The sequence below is a fragment of the Drosophila miranda genome, assembly GCF_003369915.1.
Source record: "Drosophila miranda strain MSH22 chromosome Y unlocalized genomic scaffold, D.miranda_PacBio2.1 Contig_Y2_pilon, whole genome shotgun sequence".
Taxonomy (NCBI): Eukaryota; Metazoa; Arthropoda; class Insecta; order Diptera; family Drosophilidae; genus Drosophila; species Drosophila miranda.
This window is the reverse complement of record NW_022881614.1, coordinates 10,870,300-10,893,640: the sequence shown is the minus strand read 5'-3', so window position 1 is coordinate 10,893,640 and position 23,341 is coordinate 10,870,300. Positions and strand designations below refer to the sequence as shown.

General features: G+C 45.3%; 1 protein-coding gene across 2 annotated transcripts in view; it reads left to right on the top strand.

Annotated features, from left to right (window-relative positions):
* The window catches only part of LOC108160437 (homeotic protein distal-less), a 51,227-nt gene extending 29,356 nt beyond the window's left edge, over nt 1–21,871 (top strand). Inside the window, exons 4-7 of one of the 2 annotated variants that reach the window (XM_033398103.1) lie at nt 19,792–19,933; nt 20,022–20,130; nt 20,203–20,421; nt 20,529–21,871. In XM_033398103.1, the coding sequence (XP_033253994.1) occupies nt 19,792–19,933; nt 20,022–20,130; nt 20,203–20,421; nt 20,529–20,547 (489 nt within the window). In that variant the 3' untranslated portion in view covers nt 20,548–21,871. Of the gene's footprint in view, nt 1–19,791; nt 19,934–20,021; nt 20,131–20,202; nt 20,422–20,528 lie in introns of those variants that run through there. The other variant, XM_033398102.1, reaches the window with a different exon arrangement.
* The last annotated feature ends 1,470 nt before the right edge of the window (nt 21,872–23,341 follow it).

Sequence of the window (23,341 nt, the reverse complement as noted above, 5' to 3'; positions counted from 1 at the left end):
TCGCTGCTTGTGAGCCATGATGATGGTACTTTGTCCGGAATGGCTTGGCAGAGTCGTAGAATGGGCAGCGGCGTGTGACTGGCTTACTTCAACAGCAGCCAGCAACTCAGCTTTCAACGATATGAAAAGAGTATCGAAGATTTCGCGCCGCTCACTCCCAATCTCGTTTTGATCGAGAGCCTCCAACTCATTATGGGCCTTATTAAATTCCTCTCGAATTTCTGCCAACATATCAAGGCGCACCTCGACTTCCGCGGCGGTCTGCTTATCGATGTTATTCCCCGCGAAGGATTCGCCAAGCCTGTGCAATCGATCATATAATGACTGACTTTTACGCTTATACAGACTCAGTCTGGAATCAGCCACCACAATATTTCCGCCCGCGCCTGTATTCGGATCGTTGTCCATGTTAACCGTTGTGCAATTCGACACAACAACGGAAAATGAAATACCGCTTAAGCGACGATGTATAGACGCGAGAGCGAGAATGCAAGACACGAAAAGTCAAGAACCGCGGCTGCAGCTGCGCAGAGAATGAGAGATTCGACGCTTAAAGTACCGGAATTTGTCTATAAATATTCCAGCCGCAATCTCACTGAATTTGCACTTTAAACTGTTTTTCAACGTGCACCCAAATGTATTTGTTGGTAGTTAAACTACCCAACAACAAAATATTGTATAAATAATAAGTGTTTTAACGGAACGCGATTAAGCAATGGTTTTATATCACGTCGGTGGGTCACCAATGTTTGAGATACCAAGCTTATTTGGCACCTATGTGTTTCAAAAATGAAAAGAGATTTTGGGTTAAACTTTATAATTCGTATTTAATCTTGGTGGCTTAGCGGAAGCCGATTGCTTGCTATTGCCAGATAAACTTTATGCGAGATCGATATGCAACCAATGCGCAGAGGGGTTAGCATAGAACTAAACTATAGACGACGGCGTTAGATCAAAGTGATTGCCGAAGTGGCGGCAGCAGATCAAAGTAGTTGCCGAAGTGGCGGCGGCAGAGAGCCCCTTTAGCGGGAGATCGCAGCAGCTCTGCAGAACGTCAACGTTTTACAACATAGGCGGCTCTCTCTGCTCATACAATAATATTGTTAAAGTTACGGTTATTCTTCAGCGGCTGGCCCGAACAGTCTGCTTGTCTCAAACGGAACTGATCTCTCTGCTGCTGGCTACTTTCCATGAGCCCTTCTCTTGGAACTCCCGACTCTGGCTTCGGGCGTTGCTTTCCTCGGCTGCATCTTCGTGTCGGTGGCGTACGTGCCTGGATCGATATTTGGGGATGCGTCGGCTTTGATGAAAGGCATCCACTGCTGGCGATCGGTGTTGCATTACATGACGGAGCTAGGAATGTGATACTCCTTGGTTTTATGTCTAGCTTTGATTGGTCCTCATGAGTGGCGTGATTCTAAAGAATCGATTTCTCGAGAGTGGCGTGATTCTAATGTTGATGAAACAATGTGGTCCATTGTTTATATTATGGGGGGCCCTAGCTTGGAGTATGGGAAGAAACAGTTATTGATTCTTGAGTGGGGTCCTGTTACTTGTGTGGATGGGGTGGATGAATTGTACATAAACATAATGTGTATGGGATGTGGGGAATTTTGGATATGTCACTATATTCTTGATCAGCATCAATAGCCGAGTCGATTGAGCCCTGTCTGTCTGTCCGTCTGTCCGTCCGTCCGTCCGTCCGTCCGTCCGTCCCCTTCAGCGCCTAGTGCTCAAAGACTATAAGAGCTAGAGCAACGATGTTTTGGTTCCAGACTTCTGTGATATGTCACTGCTACAAAAATATTTCAAAACTTCGCTTCGCCCACTTCCGCCCCCACAAAGGACGAAAATCTGTGGCATCCACATTTTTAAAGATACGATAAAACCAAAAACGCAGAATCGGTGAGGATGACCATATCTTCTACAGTGCAAAATCTGAACCAGATCGTATAATTATTATAGCCAGAATCAAGAAAACAATTTCATTCATTCTCGCTCTGTCTCTCTCTAACACAGAGGTTTCATGGTCGGTTTTGCCAATTGCAAAATATGAGTTCAAGGATCTCAGAACCTATAAGAGCCAGAGCAACCAAATTTGGTATCCACACTCCTGTGTTATTGGACCTTGACCGTTTCGTGTCCAAATTTCGCCACACTTAACGCTAGAGTAACCAAATTTAGTATCCGCACTCCTGTTAGATCCCACTATAAAACCTATATCTCAAAATTTCGCCCCACCCCCTTCCGCCCACACAAAGGACGAAAATCTGTTGCATCCACAATATTGCAGATTCGAGAAAACTAAAAACGCAGAATCATAGAAAACGACCATATCTATCAGATTGCTGAATCTGGATCAGATAAGATAATTTTTATAGCCAAAAGGAACAAATCAATTTGCAGTGGCTACGCAGCGCCCGACGTCACGCTCAGACTGATTTTCTGTCTCTCTCGCACGCACTCTTTGTCGTGTCGTTTAATATTAGCGGCGTCTGCCGGAGGAGAGCCATACTGACTTAGTATCGGGTATAACTGTAGAGTTGCGGTGTCCGTAGCAACTCACAACGTTCCCCCTCGTTTTGTTTTTGATTTCATCATAACTTTTCTGCCGCTGCTGTGGCTGATGGATTACAAAACTTGAACTGAGTCTGTGTTTCAGCCGCGGAGCAGCACCGAATAGGAATTACAAAATTTCAAGGCTTTGCAGGTGAATCAAAAATGCGAAAGTCTCAGCCCGAGTCGCATTCGCATTCGCAGTCGAAGTCTCAGCCCGAGTCGCATTCACAATCGCATTCACATTGCATGCCAGACAGTCAGAAAAAAAAAACTTTAAACGCTGCTTTGGGGCGTTTTTCAGTTTTTATACCCTCGGTACTCGAAGGGTAGAAGGGGTATACTGTATTCGGAGACCACCTAGTGTCTATCTGTATAGAAATCCAGATAGTCCTGGTATCAACGAATCGATATGACATTCACCTGCTGCTCGGATAGTTCGCTTCTATTGGATCTCCTTCCACAGTGTGGACCAATGGTACCTTCTGATTAGCGGGTATCTTTTAGTCGGAATACCAATTGCTAGTTTCAGTTTTCAGCCTGTCCGCTGGCTGCCATTGTTCGGGTTTGTTTCAATAGTTCACAGCGCGCTGTGTTAGCTGAACATGAGAACAGTTTCCGGATTTGACAACGACAATTTGTTGCACAATTGCTGGCCGAGAACAAGCAAAAACAAACGCTTTAAGAAGTCCGATTCCGAGTCCGAATTCGATGCCGATGCCCGGATCGAGGCTTGTCAATAGCTGCAGGCCGGATGAGCGTCATCTCAGCCCATTCTCATAGGTTCCCTTCTACCTTATGTCAGCCCGAACCACCTCGACCAGGCCTCTTTAATTGTTTCTGTGAATACGCATGCTGGAAATGGCAAATCAAGGCATTTCTCTCTGGCCTGCTAAGCACTAATTGAGTTAGTATAATGCTCGATTTGTCCTTGGCTATGGCTAACTTTGGCAGTTGGCATGCGGCTGCACTTGTCGCTCGTTTTAGCTAGAATCTCAGCTGAGTTGAGGTCTGCCCAGGCCCCAAGCCCCAGTCTCCCAGTCTCCCCCTCTCTCCTTCTCTGCCTCAGTATCCGTTACCAATCTCAACCGGCTAACAACATAATTAATATGATTTTAATTTGAGCTCATCTCAAAAACTTGACTGAAAGCTGGTGAAATGCGGCGTTCAGCGATTGAGCAATCATCGCACAGAACTGGCTCTACAGACAATGTCTATATAGAAATTAGATCAATATCTTTATTTATATATTTATAGTATATATCGATGGATGAAGAAATCGCTTGGCTCCTCGTTGGCGTTTCTCATTAACAGCAACGCTGGCCAGCGATCGCATCGCGATGCCTTCTTTCCAGTCCAGTCCAATCCAAGAGCAAGACCAAGACCAAGTCTGAGCATCCAGCGATACGTTAATTGCTGTTAGAGTGGATATAGAATGGGGAGGGATATATGGTGCGGACATGGATCTTCTTATATAAATATGAGCTGCTATTCCAGTAGCAGGGGCAGTGGCAGTGGCAGTGGCAGTGGCAGTGGCAGTGGCAGTGGCAGTGGCAGTGGCAGTGGCAGTGGCTGTTGCCGGTTGCCTTTTAGCTATCGTCTGGCCTTGCTTAATTGCATATTTATTGTTTATTAAGCAGAGTTTTTCCACCGCCGGCGGAGCTTCATAACTGACCAACTCTTTAGTACACCCTCCCGACTCTGTTGCCAATCTCTACCATCTCCTGCTTTTCCCTCATCCCATTCACTAATGAATCTAGCCAAGATCTTTGCCAGCTTCATTCATGGCATGGGCATCTATCTATGTACTCCGCTTGCCCCTTTCCCCTTGCCGCTTTCCACTGACTTCATTGATAAAGATCAATGGCATAGCTGGGACATGGCTGCATGCTGCCCCCGGGGGAATAGCTCGCAGAGAGCACTGGCAGTGACCCAAAAATGGTCATCAGAATCAGACGGCATACTTTGGCTCTCCAATGAGCACCACTGAGCCCCACTGAGCCCCAGTGAACTTTCGCTATGCAGGAATCCATATAAACCCATACAAATGAGCCATTAATTTGTTTGAGCAGCTAGGGCTACCGTACACCAGGTAGCTGCCCCACGTGCGTGCCGCCACAAACGAGCGGCTGCCACAAGTCCCGCGGGGTCAAAGCTGCAGCCTATCCACGTGTTTCAACTTTGAACGAAGCTGCTGCTGCTGCTGATGATGCTGCCGCATCGATTTTCTTTCAATTTGGCGCAGACCGCGCCAGGCCAGCCCGCGCCAGGCCAGCCGGATCGGACTGCACTCGGGGCTCTGGCAGTGTTAACGTGCGTTCATTTCGAGCTGGAGTTGGAGTCGGGGCTCTAGCTGTAGCTGTAGCTGTAGCTGGAGCTTTGAGCTTGGAGCTGGGTAGCAGATTCAAGGCGTTGTTGCGTTGTTGGCCTTGAAGCCTTTGAGCGTTTTTTGTCGAAACTCTGTTGCGGCTGCCGCTGCATGCCGCTTTCCTTTCTACCGTTTTTTCTTAAGGTTTTTTATACCCGATACTCAAAATGAGTATTGGTGTATATTAGATTTGTGGTAAAAGTGGATGTGTGTAACGTCCAAAAGAAATCGTTTCCGACCCCATAAAGTATATATATTCTTGATCAGCATCAATAGCCGAGTCGATTGAGCCATGTCTGTCTGTCCGTCTGTCCGTCCGTCCGTCTGTCCGTCTGTCCGTCCCCTTCAGCGCCTAGTGCTCAAAGACTATAAGAGCTAGAGCAACGATGTTTTGGATCCAGACTTCTGTGATATGTCACTGCGACAAAACTATTTCAAAACTTTGCCCCGCCCACTTCCGCCCCCACAAAGGGCGAAAATCTGTGGCATCCACAATTTCGACGATACGAGAAAACTAAAAACGCAGAATCGTAGAAGATGAGCATATCTTTTAGGGTGCAAAATCTGAACCAGATCGTATGAATATTATAGCTAGCATCAAGAAAACAATTTCATTTTTTCTCGCCCTGTCTCTCTCTAACACACACGTAGCAAAGCCGGCTTTGCTTAGAGTAAAACATTAGCGCCTAGATCTCAGAGACTATAAAAGCTAGAGCAACCAAATTTGGTATCCAAACTCCTAATATATCGGACCGAGACGAGTTTGTTTCAAAATTTCGCCACACCCCCTTCCGCCCCCGCAAAGGATGAAAATCTGGGGATATTCACAAATCTCAGAGAATATTAAGGGTAGAGTAACCAAATTTGGTATCCGCACTCCTGTTAGATCTCACTATAAAACGTATATCTCAAAATTTCGCCCCACCCCCACAAAGGACGAAAATCTGTTGCATCCACAATATTGAGGATACGAGAAAACTAAAAACGCAGAATCATAGATTGTTTGAGATGCCAAGCTTCTTTGGCACCTATGTGTTTCAAAAATGAAAAGAGATTTTGGGTTAAAATTTATAATTCGTATTTAATCTTAGCGGAAGCCGATTGCTTGCTATTGCCAGATAAACTTTATGCGAGATCGATATGCAACCAATGCGCAGAGGGGTTAGCATAGAACTAAACTATAGACGACGGCGTTAGATCAAAGTGATTGCCGAAGTGGCGGCAGCAGATCAAAGTAGTTGCCGAAGTGGCGGCGGCAGAGAGCCCTTTAGCGGGAGAGCGCAGCAGCTCTGCAGAACGTCAACGTTTTACAACATAGGCGGCTCTCTCTGCTCATACAATAATAATGTTAAAGTTACGGTTATTCTTCAGCGGCTGGCCCGAACATACTCCCCCCTTGGGAGCTAGTCTCTCAACAGATTCCTTAAGGGGCAGCAAACATAGCCGAGTGACGGCCCTCCTGATGTTTCCTGAGGATGTCTTCAGGTCAGCGACGCGACACACTCCGTCCTTGCCCAAAACGACATCGACCACTCTAGCCAGTGGCCAACGCATTGGAGGAAGATTTTCGTCCTTCACCAGAACGAGGTCGTTCTTGCAGATGTTTTGCGCGGGGGTACGCCACTTCGCGCGCTCTTGCAAAAGAGTGAGATACTCTTCGCGCCAACGGCTCCAAAATATTTGCTGTAGTTGGGTGACCCGCTGCCAGCCATCCAGACGATTGTAGTTCAGCTTCGTTAGGTCAGGCTCGAGGATTTGCTCATGGGGGCCGCCTAAAAGCAGATGAGGAGGAGTCAAAACGTCTAAATCATCAGGATTTTCTGAAAGCGAGAGCAAAGGGCGAGAGTTAACAATTGCAGTGATCTGACGGATCAGAGTGCGCAGCTCGTCGAAGCTAAGCACAGATGGTCCAACTGAGCGGTACAGGTGATATTTTGCGGTCTTCACGGCCGCTTCCCACAACCCGCCAAAATGCGGAGAGCGAGGTGGGATGAAACGCCAGTCGATCGAGTCAGCCAAGCAGGATTCGTGGACCTCCTTCATATGCGGTTCGCTCAGACAAAGCTTCTTTAGCTCCAGAAGCTCGTTCTTGGCCCCAACGAAGTTTGTCGCATTGTCCGACCAAATTTGACTTGGCCTTCCTCGAGTGGAAGTAAAACGCTTTAGTGCGCCTAGAAACGATGCGGTGGTCAAATCCTTTACGAGCTCCATGTGTATAGCCTTAGAAGTGAATCAAATGAATACGCTAATGTAGCACTTGATCGGAGGCCTCGTGCGGATTTCTGATCGGTAGAAAAAAGGTCCACAGTAATCTACTCCAGTGACTTCAAAAGCTCGAGATCCTTCCAAACGTTCCTTAGGTAGGTCTCCCATGATGTGTTCGACCATGCGCGGCCTATTCCTGAAGCATCTCACACATCTGCTGACGACCCTTGACACTGCCTTAACACCTCCAATGGGCCAATATTCCAGCCGAATTTTGGATAGCAAGGTGCGAGGTCCGGCATGGAGGTTTCTTTCATGATAATATCTTATCAGCGCAAAGGTAATGGAATGTCCCTTTGGCAGAATGAGCGGGTGCTGAGCGTCAAATCCTAGCGATGAGTTGCCAAGACGACCTCCAACTCTAAGTAGTCCAGAATGATCGATGAACGGGTTGAGCGAACTAATAGAACTGGATTTCATGACTTGACCATTGCGCCGAATCTCCATTATGTCCATCCACAAATTTGCCAGCTGAATGTGTCGAATTAGAAGATGCGTTCCTTGCCGAATATCAGAAACGGTGAGTCCTGGATGCCTAAGACGATGTATAAATTTATGCATGTAGGCGAATGTGCGCTGCATGCGAAAGAATGAATTCGCAAATTTGCATCCGGACGTGAGATCGGCATGTGGAGACGTGATTAGCAATCCTCTCTTGCGAAGCTCCAAAGTTGCTATGTTGTTAGATGGAGATACAGGCCACTTATCCTTGGAGCCTAGCAAAAAGGATGGGCCGTGAAACCATAGCTCTGACTGGATAAGATGGTTGAGAAGCGAGCCTATCGAGAGAATATCAGCAGGATTTAAAGAGTTGGGAACATAGCGCCATTCCATGGCTGCCGTCAACTCCTGAATTGATGCCACTCGATTTGCCACGAAAACTTGAAATTAAGCTGGCTCGTCCCTAATCCAAGATAATGCTGTTGACGAATCCGACCAGCAATAGAACCGACCTGTAAAGATTCCCATGTCCTTTACATTCTGCATGATTTTCGCAAGCAAATGGGCTCCACTTAATTCCAGCTTAGGAATCGATATAGTCTTTAGCGGCGCCACTCGCGACTTTGAGCACAAAACGTGGCTCAAAGACTGGGCTTCCCTGGACACGACATACACGCAAGCGCCATATGCTTCCAAGCTGGCATCACAGAATCCGTGAACTTCTGTAGCCACACTAGAACGAAGAACCAAGCGAGGAAATGAGATCCGAGAAATGCTTGCCAAACTATTTCTCAAGTCCATCCAAGTTGAATGCAACGCTGAGGGTAGGCTTTCATCCCAATCCAAATTTTCTCTCCAAAGCTGCTGAAGGAAGATTTTGCACCTCACAATGACTGGATTTATCAGTCCAAGAGGGTCGTAGAACCGCGCAATCGTAGATAAAACCGACCGCTTTGATGGCTTTGAGTTTGTGTCCAGTGCGGACAAGGCAAAAAGCAGCTGATCCGAAGCAGGGTCCCACGCTAAGCCGAGAGTTTTGGCAATGTCGCTTCCATCATTAAACCTTAGGAACTTCTCTATGTCATCTTCAGGGGTTCCCTCAAGTACTTCCTGGTGACTGGAGCACCATTTCCTAAGTCTAAAATTACCCCGGGACAGTAAAGCTGATGTTTGGTGCATCTTGTCCATGACCTGTGCGACCGAATTACCGCCAGAAATAAGGTCATCCACGTAAAACTCCTGCCGCAGAGCAGCTGAGCCAAGAGGGTAGGACTGGTGCATATGATGCAAATCAATGTACTCCCTCATAAAGGCGGAATACTGCTCCTTGAGTGTAGGATTACGCTCCAGTTTTCCCTCCAGACTGATGAACCGTCGATAAGCCTGAGCATAAGATTCTCCTAAACGATCAGTATTGTTATTTAGCGGCAATTGAACTGCATACACCCGGATGGCAACCGTGAAAGGTGGCTTACGAAATGTGCTTCACAATCGTCTTCTTCTTTGGTATTCAAACCAGCCTCCACACAATTCTCGACTTCCCAAAACATACGAAGAGTTTTATCCAACCTTGCTTCCATCTCAGCTATCGAATCTGGACAATTGTGCGTAGCCAAAAGCGCCGAGCTTGATACCTTCTGTCCACCGCCAGATACGATCCACCCACGCCGGGTCTTCTGCAGAAGAGGCAGTCCATCGGTGAGTTTGATTTGCCCTACGCAGAGGAGATCATAAAAAACGCTCGCACCAATGAGAAGATCACCCCGTTGAGGATTGAAAAATGCAGGATCAGCGAGCTGAATGTTAGATGGAATACGCCAATCGGATACATTTACTGTCATACTTGGTTGAGAATCGGTAATCGTGGGGGCGATGAGAGCAGTAAGTGTAGTTGTGTAAGCAGAGGTGCGAGAATGCATACAAATGCTCATGGTGGATCCCTCAGTAGAAACGCTGGTATCGCCCAGCCCAGACACAAGTGCAGACGATTGAGTTCTCCTAAGCTGAAGCTGCTGGGCGAACCTGGATGTGACGAGATGCAGCTGCGATCCTGCATCTAAGATGGCACGACAAGGAACTAAAACGCCAGACCGATTCTTTACGAGAACCACGGCTGTAGCCAGAAGCACGACATCAGAGTGAAGACCTTGGGCAGCAAGAGAGGTAGACGAAGGTAGAGACGAGCTGCTAGCAGAATTTTGAGCAACGGAAAGAGTGTCCGGTTGAACGGCCAGATCGGGAGGAGTAATACCTGGGCAGCCTTGTGTTGTGGGCTGTATACTATCGAAGTGCAACAAACTATAATGCCTACCGCCGCATACTCGACATTTTCCACTATTGCATGCGCGGGTCCGGTGCCCCGGCTTTAGGCAATTGAAGCATAGGGAAAGCTTCTTCACTTCTTTGTGGCGCAGCAACGGTGAGAGATTTCCGAATATCTTGCACGAGTATATTGCATGGCCCGCTGAGTGGCAAAAGACGCATACAGACGGGTCGGCGGAAGAGTTGGAAGCTACAAACGTTTTCTTAACCTGCGTATAGGAATGGTTTTTTCCCACCTGATCGCTAGTAGCGTGTGTTGCTGTAGCATATTCCAACCGCTCCATTTTCTGGCAGCGTTGCTGCAAGAATTCGAAGAATTCCTCTGCGGTAGGTAAAGCATCCGACGATGTGTGCTCCTCCCATTTGGTTTGCGTCTTCGAATCCAACTTCTGCAGCAGCATGTTGATGACCATGAATCCTGAAATCTCCTCAGCAGTTCCCAATGTCTGCAACGCTCGCATGTTTAAATTGACTGCATCCGAAAACTCCCGAAGCCTTTTAGCAGAAGGCGAGTCTACCCTCTTTAGCCCAAGAATCTTCTTGATGTGTGCCTGGAAAACAAGTCTTTTGTTATTAAAGCGTTTATTAAGTATATCCAGAGCCGCACGATAATTGGCACTGGAGAGCTCTAACGATCGAACCGAATCCAAAGCCGCATCAGCGAGGCAAGAGCGAAGGTGCTGGAATTTCTCGATGTCACTGAGATCCGCATCCGCTTCAATCACCGATTTGAACATTGCCATAAAATCCGAGAACTCGACGTAACCACCAGAAAATTTAGGCACCTTCAGCTCAGGAAGTCGCTGCTTGTGAGCCATGATGATGGTACTATGTCCGGAATGGCTTGGCAGAGTCGTAGAATGGGCAGCGGCGTGTGACTGGCTTACTTCAACAGCAGCCAGCAACTCAGCTTTCAACGATATGAAAAGGGTATCGAAGATTTCGCGCAGCTCACTCCCAATCTCGTTTTGATCGAGAGCCTCCAACTCATTATGGGCCTTATTAAATTCCTCTCGAATTTCTGCCAACATATCAAGGCGCACCTCGACTTCCGCGGCGGTCAGCTTATCGATTTTATTCCCCGCGAAGGATTCGCCAAGCCTGTGCAATCGATCATATAATGACTGACTTTTACGCTTATACAGACTCAGTCTGGAATCAGCCACCACAATATTTCCGCCCGCGCCTGTATTCGGATCGTTGTCCATGTTAACCGTTGTGCAATTCGACACAACAACGGAAAATGAAATACCGCTTAAGCGACGATGTATAGACGCGAGAGCGAGAATGCAAGACACGAAAAGTCAAGAACCGCGGCTGAAGCTGCGCAGAGAATGAGAGATTCGACGCTTAAAGTACCGGAATTTGTCTATAAATATTCCAGCCGCACTATCACTGAATTTGCACTTTAAACTGTTTTTCAACGTGCACCCAAATGTATTTGTTGGTAGTTAAACTACCCAACAACAAAATATTGTATAAATAATAAGTGTTTTAACGGAACGCGATTAAGCAATGGTTTTATATCACGTCGGGGGGTCACCAATGTTTGAGATGCCAAGCTTTTTTGGCACCTATGTGTTTCAAAAATGAAAAGAGATTTTGGGTTAAAATTTATAATTCGTATTTAATCTTGGTGGCTTAGCGGAAGCCGATTGCTTGCTATTGCCAGATAAACTTTATGCGAGATCGATATGCAACCAATGCGCAGAGGGGTTAGCATAGAACTAAACTATAGACGACGGCGTTAGATCAAAGTGATTGCCGAAGTGGCGGCAGCAGATCAAAGTAGTTGCCGAAGTGGTGGCGGCAGAGAGCCCCTTTAGCGGGAGAGCGCAGCAGCTCTGCAGAACGTCAACGTTTTACAACATAGGCGGCTCTCTCTGCTCATACAATAATAATGTTAAAGTTACGGTTATTCTTCAGCGGCTGGCCCGAACATAGATAATGATCATATATATCAGGTTGCTGAATCTGGATCAGATCAGATCATTTTTATAGCCAAAAGGAACAAATCAATTTGCACTGGCGTCAGCTTCAGCTTCGACTTTCAGCTTATTAAAGCCAAAGCCACATGCTAAAAAGTCAGTTCAAGATCGCTGCCTAAGTCTTTCGTTCTTGTTAGCAGCTTGAGCCGAATGAGGGATGGAGATACATCAGTGGAGTAACTGAGCAAACAGAAACCTTGGCCCGGGCCCTGGCTACGTCCAGAGAGGTGCAACCAAAGTGATTTCCAAATAAAATCGTTGCGGGCTGTTTTGGGCAACGCCTTCCCAAAAAAAAACGAGGGGGAACGTTGTGAGTTGCTGCGGACACCGCAACTCTACGGTTATACCCGATACTAAGTCAGTATGGCTCTCCTCCGGCAGACGCCGCTAATATTAAACGACACGACAAAGAGTGCGTGCGAGAGAGACAGAAAATCAGTCTGAGCGTGACGTCGGGCGCTGCGTAGCCACTGCAAATTGTTTTGTTCCTATTGGCTATACAAATGATCTGATCTGATCCAGATTCAGCAATCTGATAGATATGGTCATTATCTATGATTCTGCGTTTTTAGTTTTCTCGAATGTGCAATATTGTGGATGCAACAGATTTTCGTCCTTTGTGTGGGCGGAAGGGGGTGGGGCGAAATTTTAAGATACACGTTTTATAGTAAGATCTAACAGGAGTGCGGATACCAAATTTGGTTACTCTAGCTTTAATAGTCTCTGAGATTTTTGAATATCCCCAGGTGTGCGTCCTTTGCGGGGGCGGAAGGGGGTGTGGCGAAATTTTGAAACAAACTCGTGTCGGTCCGATATATTAGGAGTGTGGAGACCAAATTTGGTTGCTCTAGCTTTTGTAGTCTCTGAGATCTAGGCGCTAATGTTTTACTCTAAGCAAAGCCGGCTATGCTACGTGTGTGTTAGAGAGAGACAGGGCGAGAAAAAATGAAATTGTTTTCTTGATGCTGGCTATAATAATAATACGATCCAATTCAGATTCCGCAGTCTTAAAGATATGGTCATTCTCTACAATTCTACGTTTTTGGTTTTGTCATATCTTTAAAATTGTGGATGCCACAGATTTTCGTCCTTTGTGGGGGCGGAAGTGGGCGGGGCGAAGTTTTGAAATATTTTTGTAGCAGTGACATATCACAGAAGTCTGGATCCAAAACATCGTTGCTCTAGCTCTTATAGTCTTTGAGCACTAGGCGCTGAAGGGGACGGACAGACGGACAGACAGACAGACGGACAGACGGATAGACGGACAGACGGACGGTCGGACAGACGGACAGACAGACAGGGCTCAATCGACTCGGCTATTGATGCTGATCAAGAATATATATACTTTATGGGGTCGGAAACGATTCCTTCTGGACGTTACACACATCCACTTTTATCACAAATCTAATATACCCCAATACTCATTTTGAGTATCGGGTATAAAAATGCTACGGCCGGCAAGTTGCGTAATCCGTCAACCATGGCAGTCAAAAGAGCATAGAGAAGGGTGGCCGGGCGGGGGAGGAAGAGAGACACAGGCAGAGGCAAGTAGAAGAGGCAGCAACAGATACTGAGGAAGAAACAGCTCGTTGATGTGGCATGGAGGATGAAAGAGGTGGGAGCTGGGCTGAGATCTACTTGGGTCCCATTTTGGGGGGGCCTTTCAGCACACGCAACAATTGCTGTTGTTGCAGCAGTAGCAGCAACAGCAACATCACCGGCACCGGCAATCTAAAATTTGCAATCGTTTTGCTCCAAAGATATATACTTTTTTTCTTTTGCCTGTTGAGCGATAAAAATCAGGCATAAACATGAGTTAACCAAAAATCAAAAGTGCCACGCGGCTGCTGCAGCTTTTATGAATGACTGACTGAGTGACTGACCGACTGACGGACCGCGGACCGCGGACGGCAGACGACGAGTGAGTTATACTGCCCGAAAGCACTTGTTGCGCCAACAAACTTGTATGGGCAGCTTCAACAACTACCAAACAAAAAACTCTACAACAGCAGATTCAACAACTACAATAACAGCAGTTCAAACACGAACAAAGACTGTAGATTCAACAAAAAATGTAAGAAAAGCGCAGTTTCAACAATGCACAGTGGGCCAGCGATCCCATTTTTTGACGTAAATTAAAATAATAAAGCTAGAGACTTCAAATTTTGTACACAAAATATTATCGACGTGTATATATATATATCTTAATTTTAGACCGATCCGACCACGCCCAACTATTTCTTGACAATATTTTTTAAATAGTTTTGCATCAGTTGACAGCTGGCAGGAAATCGCAATTAAAATATTTGGAAAATATGTGATGAGAGACTCATCAAGACCTAAGATTTCAAAATTTTCAAAACTTTCCCGTCTAAAAGTGTCATATGCAGATTATATTTTACTGTTATGTTTCTTCCGTTTATAAATGTGCAGACATATGAAGATAAATCTTTAATTTGATCGCCCAAATTTTTTTTTCTTCGATAATATGGTCTTTAGTCTCTTTAACAAATTCAAGTTTGATTGACCTACAAAATCTAATAGACTGAGGAGTACGATTTAGCCACAATATATTTCCAATATCATCCATTAATTTGAGAGGAACCATTGTTGTCGCGAAAAGGGATTGGTCAAAAACCATTGGATCGCTGACAAAAAAGTTTTTTCTCCGTGCTTATTTTGTATGCCTCAGTTCTTCGAAAATCCAACTCGAAAGTGCTGCGGCGTTTCGATTATTCTCAATGTAAATACTGAGCAGCTTTTCATAAGGGAACTCCACCTCACCTACAAATAAATTAAAATGCGCACACCGGCGCAAAATGGCGCAAAAACAAGTTTTAGGATTATTTTATACACAGCTTGCACTACAATATTACATAATTACTTTCTCGCACAATTGCGCACAAAATTAGTTATTGACCATAAGAGACGGGCACATTGGTTAAGTATTCTCTACCTTTGGACGACACAAATTAATACACACAAAAACATATTCAAAAACATGAGCACAAATTTGTTTAATATAATAACGCTACATACTCTGGCCTTTCTTTTCCATTACTTTGATTTCAGTTTTTGAACTTAGTTTCAATTTGGTAAGCTCTCAAAGTAAACAAACAGTTTCCCGCGTTTTTTACTATCAATTGCAGCTTATCAAACAGCTGACTTTAAAACTTTGCAAAAAAGCCAAGGATGCATTAAAACAAAAAAGATTTTAGATTTTTGTTAAATTAATGTATATACTAATTAAATGTTAAATTAAAATTAAGTTTCATTGACATGCATTTTTTCGAATTAACGTCGAAAAATGGGGTCGCTGGCCCACAGTGCAATGCAAGAAATGCAACTCAAAAGGCACCAACAACAATAAAAACAACAAATGTTCCTTCAACTACAACAGTACTTGCAGCAGCAACAACAACGCTACCTGCCATCACAGGCTATTGACGAACAACTTCAGCGACAAGATTATAAATCAAAGTTTTTATTTTATTTTCGCGCAGACCCAACTCCCTCAGATTTTTACACCTCACTCTCTCTCTCTCTCTCTCCCCCTCACTTCCTCTCGCACACACGCTCTATCTGTTTTTTTGAATTTTTATGAATTTCATGATTTTTTCATAGCTTTTTTTCTGCATAAATTAAAAACTGACACGCGAGTTGCGCGCGTTTTGCTGGCGATTGCAGTGCGATTACAACCGTTTGGCCAGATGGCGCGTGCTGGAAGCGTCTCAGAGGAAAGTTGTTGGCCATTAAAGTTAATAGAGAGGCAGGGGGAGAGCAGGTAGAGCCAGAAGTTAAACGAAAGTGATCGCGGGCTGATCATCTAACACATCAAACGTGAAGCGTAAGCGGGATGCAACTTTCAGATCCGGAAAGAAGTTAAATCTGCTACAATTGGCGCCTGCTGATCGGGTATCGATAATCGGTGAATCGGAGCATCGGCTAATCCGCCTGCGGCCCATTAATCAACGGCTAAGACAATGCCCATGGCTCTGGCCGGGCCGTAATTCAAAGCTGCCGCTGAAAGAAGCCGCCGAAAATTGTTTTTCATGTTAACCGCTTTGGCCAGCAAATTGAAATTTCTCGCACCAAAAATGTGCAGCAAAAATGCTAAAATCTTGTTGCACGGAATTTATGAATGAAAACCAAGGCAGCAGCAGGGCCATTAGCAACAGCGGGGGCAACATCAGCAAACATAACAAGCAACAAGCTGAGAACAATGAGGGGAAAACTCTGTTTGGTGGCCATAAATTTGTGGCAACAAAACTGAGACCATTTCATGCCTCGCCATTTGCTCTTGCCACTGCTGTGTTTGTTGCCTTTGTTGTTGCTGCCGCTGCTGCTGTGTTGTCGCTCGCCAGGAAAAGCTATAAACATTTTTGTTGCTTTTTAGCCAGACATCCACCGCGGGTCGAAGTGGAAATGCATTTGCTTGAGCAAGTCATCAAGAAAGAACCACAGATACTCTAGAATGTCTGAAAATACTAAAGGAAGATGGACTCTTACGACTCCATACGTTGCATCCATGGATATTCAAATTTCAGCTTGGGTCAAAGATGGACAGAAATACTCAACACTCGTATCTGAAGGCAATCCAGTGGCTTCACCATCCGAAGCTACCCTTTTCCTGCCAAAGAGTATCAGACATTATCCCATGGCTTGTTTTTGGGGCGTTGAGGCTGTCATTAAGCCCAGGCATCCGTATCCAAGTCCCTGTCCAGGGCTTTCTTCGCCGTTTGCTTAGTGCATTTGCAGGCGCAGTGCAAATAAAGCCGTACGTTTTTCGGCAGTGGGAGGAGTTCCCCCATATTTATGGTTTGGCAAGGGGCGTGCAGCTCGTTGGGCGGTGATTTATCAGGAAAAAGCTGTGAAATGTTTCCTAGGAATATGGAAATGGAATATGAAAACCTTTTCGCCCGGCTCTCCCACCCAAATCAATCGATGGCCGAATGGAGGCCAGATGAAGTTATTAGAGTTTTCTGAGCAATTGGCTTATCGGTTTCCCACGTTTTAAATGCTCAACTGTCAAATGAATTAGAGTCGGTCTCGAGAGGGGCGGAGTGCCTGGGGTTGGGGACACATTTGGCAATGCCCGACGAAACCAGTTAACAGCCACGCAGGTGTCTCCCTCTCGCTCTCCCTCCCCCCTCTCTCTCTCTCTCTCTCTATTTCTATCTGTATCTTTTGTGAGTAAGTTTTATCGCTCGAACGGCAAGTGCTCACAATTAGAAAGCCCACAACAGTCAGCGGCAGCGGCAGCAGCCCCAAGTGATGTCCACTCTTCGCCTTGCCCCAGCATCATCTGTGCTCCATCATCATCATCATCATCATCATCGTCGTCGTCATTGTGATCGTCATCGTATTTTACAGTCCACTTCCACTTGGCTGGAACTGTGGCTGAAACACTGGCTGAAGGAGAAACGCGTTCCCGTCGTCATAAAACTCATCTGTAATCTGCCTCCAACTCGAGGTCCGACTCTGTCTCGGGCTGGAGCTCCGAGTCGGACTCTTGGCTAGCTAGGCATCAATTCTGCGTTTGACTGCATAAATTATATGGCAAGTGACATATTGCGGAAGTGATCAAGCAAGTGTCTGACCATCTGACCAGCCGCTCGAAGGATAATGCCACAGAGACGACTTCGATCTGTTGTCTGCTGCTGCTGCTGCTGGTGCGGCTGCTGCTGTTGCTGTGCTGCTGCTGTTGTGGCTGCCTCAAGTTGACACAGTGACATGCTAATTTCTTGCTGCTTTTTGCCATATTTGTTCATATGAAAGTGGTACAAATTCAAAGAGAGGAAAGGAGAGAGAGACAAGTACCCAGACGGTGGGACACCATAAGGCTGATTGACATTTGACAGACTGTCTGAGATCCCAAAGACACTTTTACTCTCATGCGAACTCTTTTTCCCCCCTCTATATTTTGCACTGCTTCGTTTTTCGTAGGGTAAACTTTTTGAGTTGATATTTCATGTACGATTTCATGTATATCTCGTTTGTCTATCCATTTGTATTTATATAGATGTATTTTTTTGAGAGTTTGCTTAAGCTGACAATTAAGAGGCTGTTGGCCATTAGTTTTGACATTTGCTTAACTTCATTTTAGCGCAAAACGATGAACAGCAAACCAGAAATACATCATAAATAGACAGAAGTTGGTTTAATATGGAAACATTTGTGGGGATACTAAAGTTTATTGTGCCCCCAAGTACATGCAGGTACAGTTTTTGGGGACTGTTGCTGTAAGGAGAACCTCGACAATATTTGATCATTGAGCGCAGATTTTTCGCTTGGCCTCCCTTGCGTAACAGCTATACAATATATCGTACGAGTTTCTGTGTACAGGTACACACAGAAATTTACCTTTTTTGTTTGTAGGCATAGTCTATTACCAAGTTCATGCCTTTATCTAAAACCAGCAGCGATCAAGGCTCTTCTTTGGCTTTCTTGTGGCATGTCTAGATCTGACTGCAGCTCAAGTGTTTTTCCAGTAATTGAAAAAATCTCGAAATTTGTTTAACCCCCAGCCGAGAAAATTTTACTTGTGGATTTCGGCTACCGTTCGACGTCAAGGCTGGGTACGGGAACGGGGCTTGGGCCGGGGCTGGGGTTGCGGCCGGGGCTGGGGATGCCAATGTCAATGATCCGACAATTGATTACCTCAGCCCCATCAGGCATCAGACAACAGCCAATTCTGGTAGCTATCGGCTAATTGAAATCGATGGCCCAGGCACAGATACAAATTCACAAATACAAGCACACGCTCATAGCGGAATGCACATAAAAGCCGAATCTCCTCAAACTGTATTTATGGGCAAAAAAACCTAAAAAAAAAAACATGAGCCAAGTCAGTGAAATTTGCCAAACGCTGAAAAAAAGCTGAGCTTGGAGCGGCGCTACAAAAATCCAACCAACCGCGAAGAACGACCTTGAGCAAGTCTGGCCTGGCAAGTTTATATAGCTGTATCTATCTACATGCATAGATATGGATAGAGTAGATACGGATACGAGTACATGTGTATGGGGTATGGCACAGTGTGGACGGACGCCATGCAAGATTCCAGGCTGCAGATACAGTTAAGAGTGCGCATAAATAGCATTAGATACGCGTCGTTTTGGCCTGATGCCTGCATCTATATTTAAACACACTCACTCGCAGATACTTCTACTTGAGTCACAGTCAGCTACAGATTCCGACACAGGCAGAGCTTCACTGTGGGATATCTTGGGGCTGGCTTTCAAAAAAGTGAAGTGCTCTGGCAGCGACTCACAGCTCAGCGCACAATTAGTTCTACGAGCAGCTGGAGCTGAAGCTCGAAAATGAAAACTGAAAGTATGTGCGAGATACATTTTGGCCGCTGGCTCAAGTGCTGCTGCTTTGCATTTGCCCAACAAAGATACAAGTTTCTCAAATGATGAAATACACTCGATTAAGACATGTGTTAGACTCTCGTATCTCGTATCGTAGATACTTTTATGTGTGTCGCACGCTGCCAAAAACTATAGTTTATAGAGCCATTTTCCTGCCAGCTGCTTTTCACGACCATTCACTCTTAATTTTATATGAAAAGCTGTTTGAAAAGCAGCCATAAGCCACCTTCCCACATATCTATCTATAGTTGTAGCTGTATCTATTACTCGGGTTCTGCTCTGGCTAAGGATGCTGTCGATCCGCATTAGTTCAAACTACTAGGCATAGACAATTTCATTTGGATTTGCATTTATCGCTATTCACACGCCGATCAAATAAAGTGCGACTCATGCTGACTTCGACACTCACAATTCGGCGCCTAATTAGCGATGACTCTCTGGCCGTGCCTCATAATGATCAAGTGTTTTTCCTTGTTGCAGGTGAAAATCTGGTTCCAGAATCGCCGTTCCAAGTACAAAAAGATGATGAAGGCGGCCCAGGGTCCGGGCACCAACAGTGGCATGCCTCTAGGCGGAGGTGGACCCAATCCTGGTCAGCATAGTCCCAATCAAATGCACAGTGGTGAGTCGCCAGAACCCCCGAATACCTATCCCCTATATCCAAAGGGAACCAGGAACTAAAGGATCTCCTATTGCATCTGTTCTTTCAGGCGGTAATAACGGCGGCGGCTCGAACAGCGGCTCCCCCTCACATTATCTACCTCCCGGACACAGTCCAACGCCATCGAGTACGCCCGTGTCCGAGCTATCACCTGGTAAGTGGGATCTGCTTGATGCCTCTCCTTCCACTTGGCTATATCCCTGTGTTTTTTCCTCCTTTCCCTCCCTTAGAATTCCCCCAACGGGTCTCAGTCCGCCAACGCAAGCACCGTGGGACCAGAAACCCCACTGGATCGACCACAAGCCGCCACCGCAAATGACGCCGCAGCCACCTCATCCAGCGGCGGCAGCGCCACATCCGCAGTCGCACCACCACAACCCGCCACCCCAAATGGGTGGCTACGTGCCCCAGTATTGGTATCAGCCTGAGACGAATCCATCATTACTAACGTGAGTTTAAGGACCACCCCTGACATCATCCTGACATCCTGAAGAGACACTCTAGAACGAACCTAACCACCTCTCCTGTTACCTTTTCTGCTCTCTGCAATCCACAGCGTTTGGCCGGCGGTCTAACAGCATCCGAGCACGCTGCCCTCGGCTGCCTGGATGCAGCATCACCACCACCAGCAGCAGCAGCAGCAGTCGCATCTCCACCAATCCTGCCCAGACCTGGACATGCAGCAGCACCAGCTGAAACTAGGGCTCCAGCAGCATCGGCAGGACTATGCCAGCGGGCCGCTGGGTGGTGGCGTGGGCGGGGCAGTGCATCACACAATATCTTAGCCAATAACAAAACCATGATAGCAACCTGTAAAATATCCATGAAACTATTGACAAAACCCAACAAACGAAGAGAAGAAAACTTAAGAGCTAAAGCAAGAATTTTGTACATTTTAAAAATACTATAAATATGTTTACCAACGTGAATAAAGTCGTTCTAAACTTTAGTCTAGCTACTATCTGAAAAACACAAACACAAAATCTATAAAAAAAAGAAACACAACTTAAAAAACATTTCTCAAGAGAAACACAAACAAAAACACATAAGCAAGTATGAAACGTGTCCTTTAATTTTGTTTAATTTAGCAAATTAAGTTATGTATAAACCTATCTATATATGAAACAAACAACAAAACATAAACTACATATATATAGTGAGCAAAAGCCACAAAAGCATAAAAAAGTAAATCGTAAAAAAAAATCAAATGAAATGGTAAAATCAGCTGTTGATCTTAAGAGTTTCTTTCGAAATATTTTGTTCTTGTGTAGAAAATTCGAAATAACGAGCAACAAAAATCAGTAAAATCAGATCTCAAATTCAAGAAGAATTCCCCTCGATTCTCTTAATAATTTTTGTTCGTAGTTTCGCAACCTTGTTTCTTTGACCCCACACTGCACTTGGAAGAGGACCCATACCCATACCATACCCTAAGAGAAAAGAGTTCACTTAATGTGCAATAATAATATTACTTACCAAGTCTTGCCCCCTTTTCTCTTTTCTTCTGGTAGTCTCGCACCCAAAAACTTCTTGAATTGTATTCATTGTATTGTACATTTTTTTATAGACCCCAATTGAATCGCCAATCTAATCTTTTGGCAGATGAAAGATCTGCCATCTCTCCATCTCAATCGGAATGAAAATAAAAATGGAAATGGGAATATGAATGCTCTTTCTTAAATACGATTCGATTCGATTTTGAGCTTGCTGTAGCTGTAATTATGGATTAGTTTTAGTTTTAGTTGTAGTTTATGAACGGTAATTAGTACGTGTGTTTCACTCTAGTTTATTTAATTTATACCAACAGCAAAAACCAGAATTAATTCATAAATAATTGATAGTTTAACATTTAAAGTGCGTGCGTGTGTGTAGAAGCATGTGTAAGATAATGTATGTGTGCATGTGTTTTTTTTTTTTTTTTTTTTATTCATATACTTATTTATTTGCTCTATAATATATACTATACAATTTATATTTAACTTAATTTAATAGACAAGAGTATGTTGGGACTAGGGGCCCCGCGGACTGCGGTACTGCCGCAAAGCATTGCTTCGCAGTGGCGTGGACACCTACTCCGTCTGCTCCTTCCGCCTTCTCTCCAAGGACCTATGCGTTCGCATCACGCTAGAGGCGAACTCCGCGGCCGCTTCCCACACCTTTGGGTCTGCCAGCATCAGCGGCACCAGAGTCTCGGTGCTGACCCTAGACCCTGCTGCTCTCTCCAATGTCTGACGCTCGAGGTCAAACCTGTGGCAGTCGAAGAGGACGTGGCGAGCGTCCTCCTCTATGCCTGTGCCACACTCGGGGCACCAGTCCTCTGTCTCGTGGCCGAAGCGCTTGAGGTAGCCGCGGAAGCAGCCATGTCCGCTCAGTGCCTGGGTAAGGTAGAAATCCACCTGGCCGTGCTTCCTTTCAACCCAGCATGCTATGCTTGGGATGAGGGTGTGGGTCCATCGGCCTTTGGGTGAGTGGTCCCATCGAGTCTGCCATCTGTCTGTGTGTGTGTGTGCATGTGTGTGTGTGTGATTGAATTGTAAACTATTAATTTAATAGTATTAAATGATAAAGAAACAATAATTAAACAGTGAAATAAAACAAAACTACGTTTCAGAAAATACAAAAAAACCCAAAGAAAAACTGAAAGGAACAAAAATATAAAAATCATGTGCTAGCATTTAATTAATTAGTTTTAATCTAGAAAATGGCAAAAAATAATGGTAAAGCCTAGCGATTCGTTTGCCCCTCCCGAATTCTATCCCCACTCCTTCCCTCTTAGTTTTAAGTAATTAAAGTAATTCTAAAATCCAATCAAACAAATGAAAATTAACCAGAAAAATGCAATAAAAACGAGGTGGAACGTTGTGAGTTGCTGCGGACACCGCAACTCTACAGTTATACCCGATACTAAGTCAGAATGGCTCTCTCCGGCAGACGCCGCTTATATTGAACGACACGTCAAAGAGTGCGTGCGAGAGAGACAGAAAATCAGTCTGAGCGTGACGTCGGGGGCTGCGTAGCCACTGAAAATTGATTTGTTCCTTTTGGCTACAAAAATGATCCGATCTGATCCAGATTCAGCAATCTGATAGATATGGTCATTATCTATGATTCTGCGTTTTTCGTTTTCTCGAATGTGCAATATTGTGGATGCAACAGATTTTCGTTCTTTGTGGGGGCGGAAGGGGGTGGGGCGAAATTCTTAGATATACGTTTTGTAGTGAGATCTAACAGAAATGCGGATACCTAATTTGGTTACTCTAGCCTTAATAGTCTCTGAGATTTGTGGATGCCCCAGATTTTCGTCCTTTGCGGGGGCGGAAGGGGTGTGGCGAAATTTGGACACGAAAACGTCAAGGTCCGATATCACAG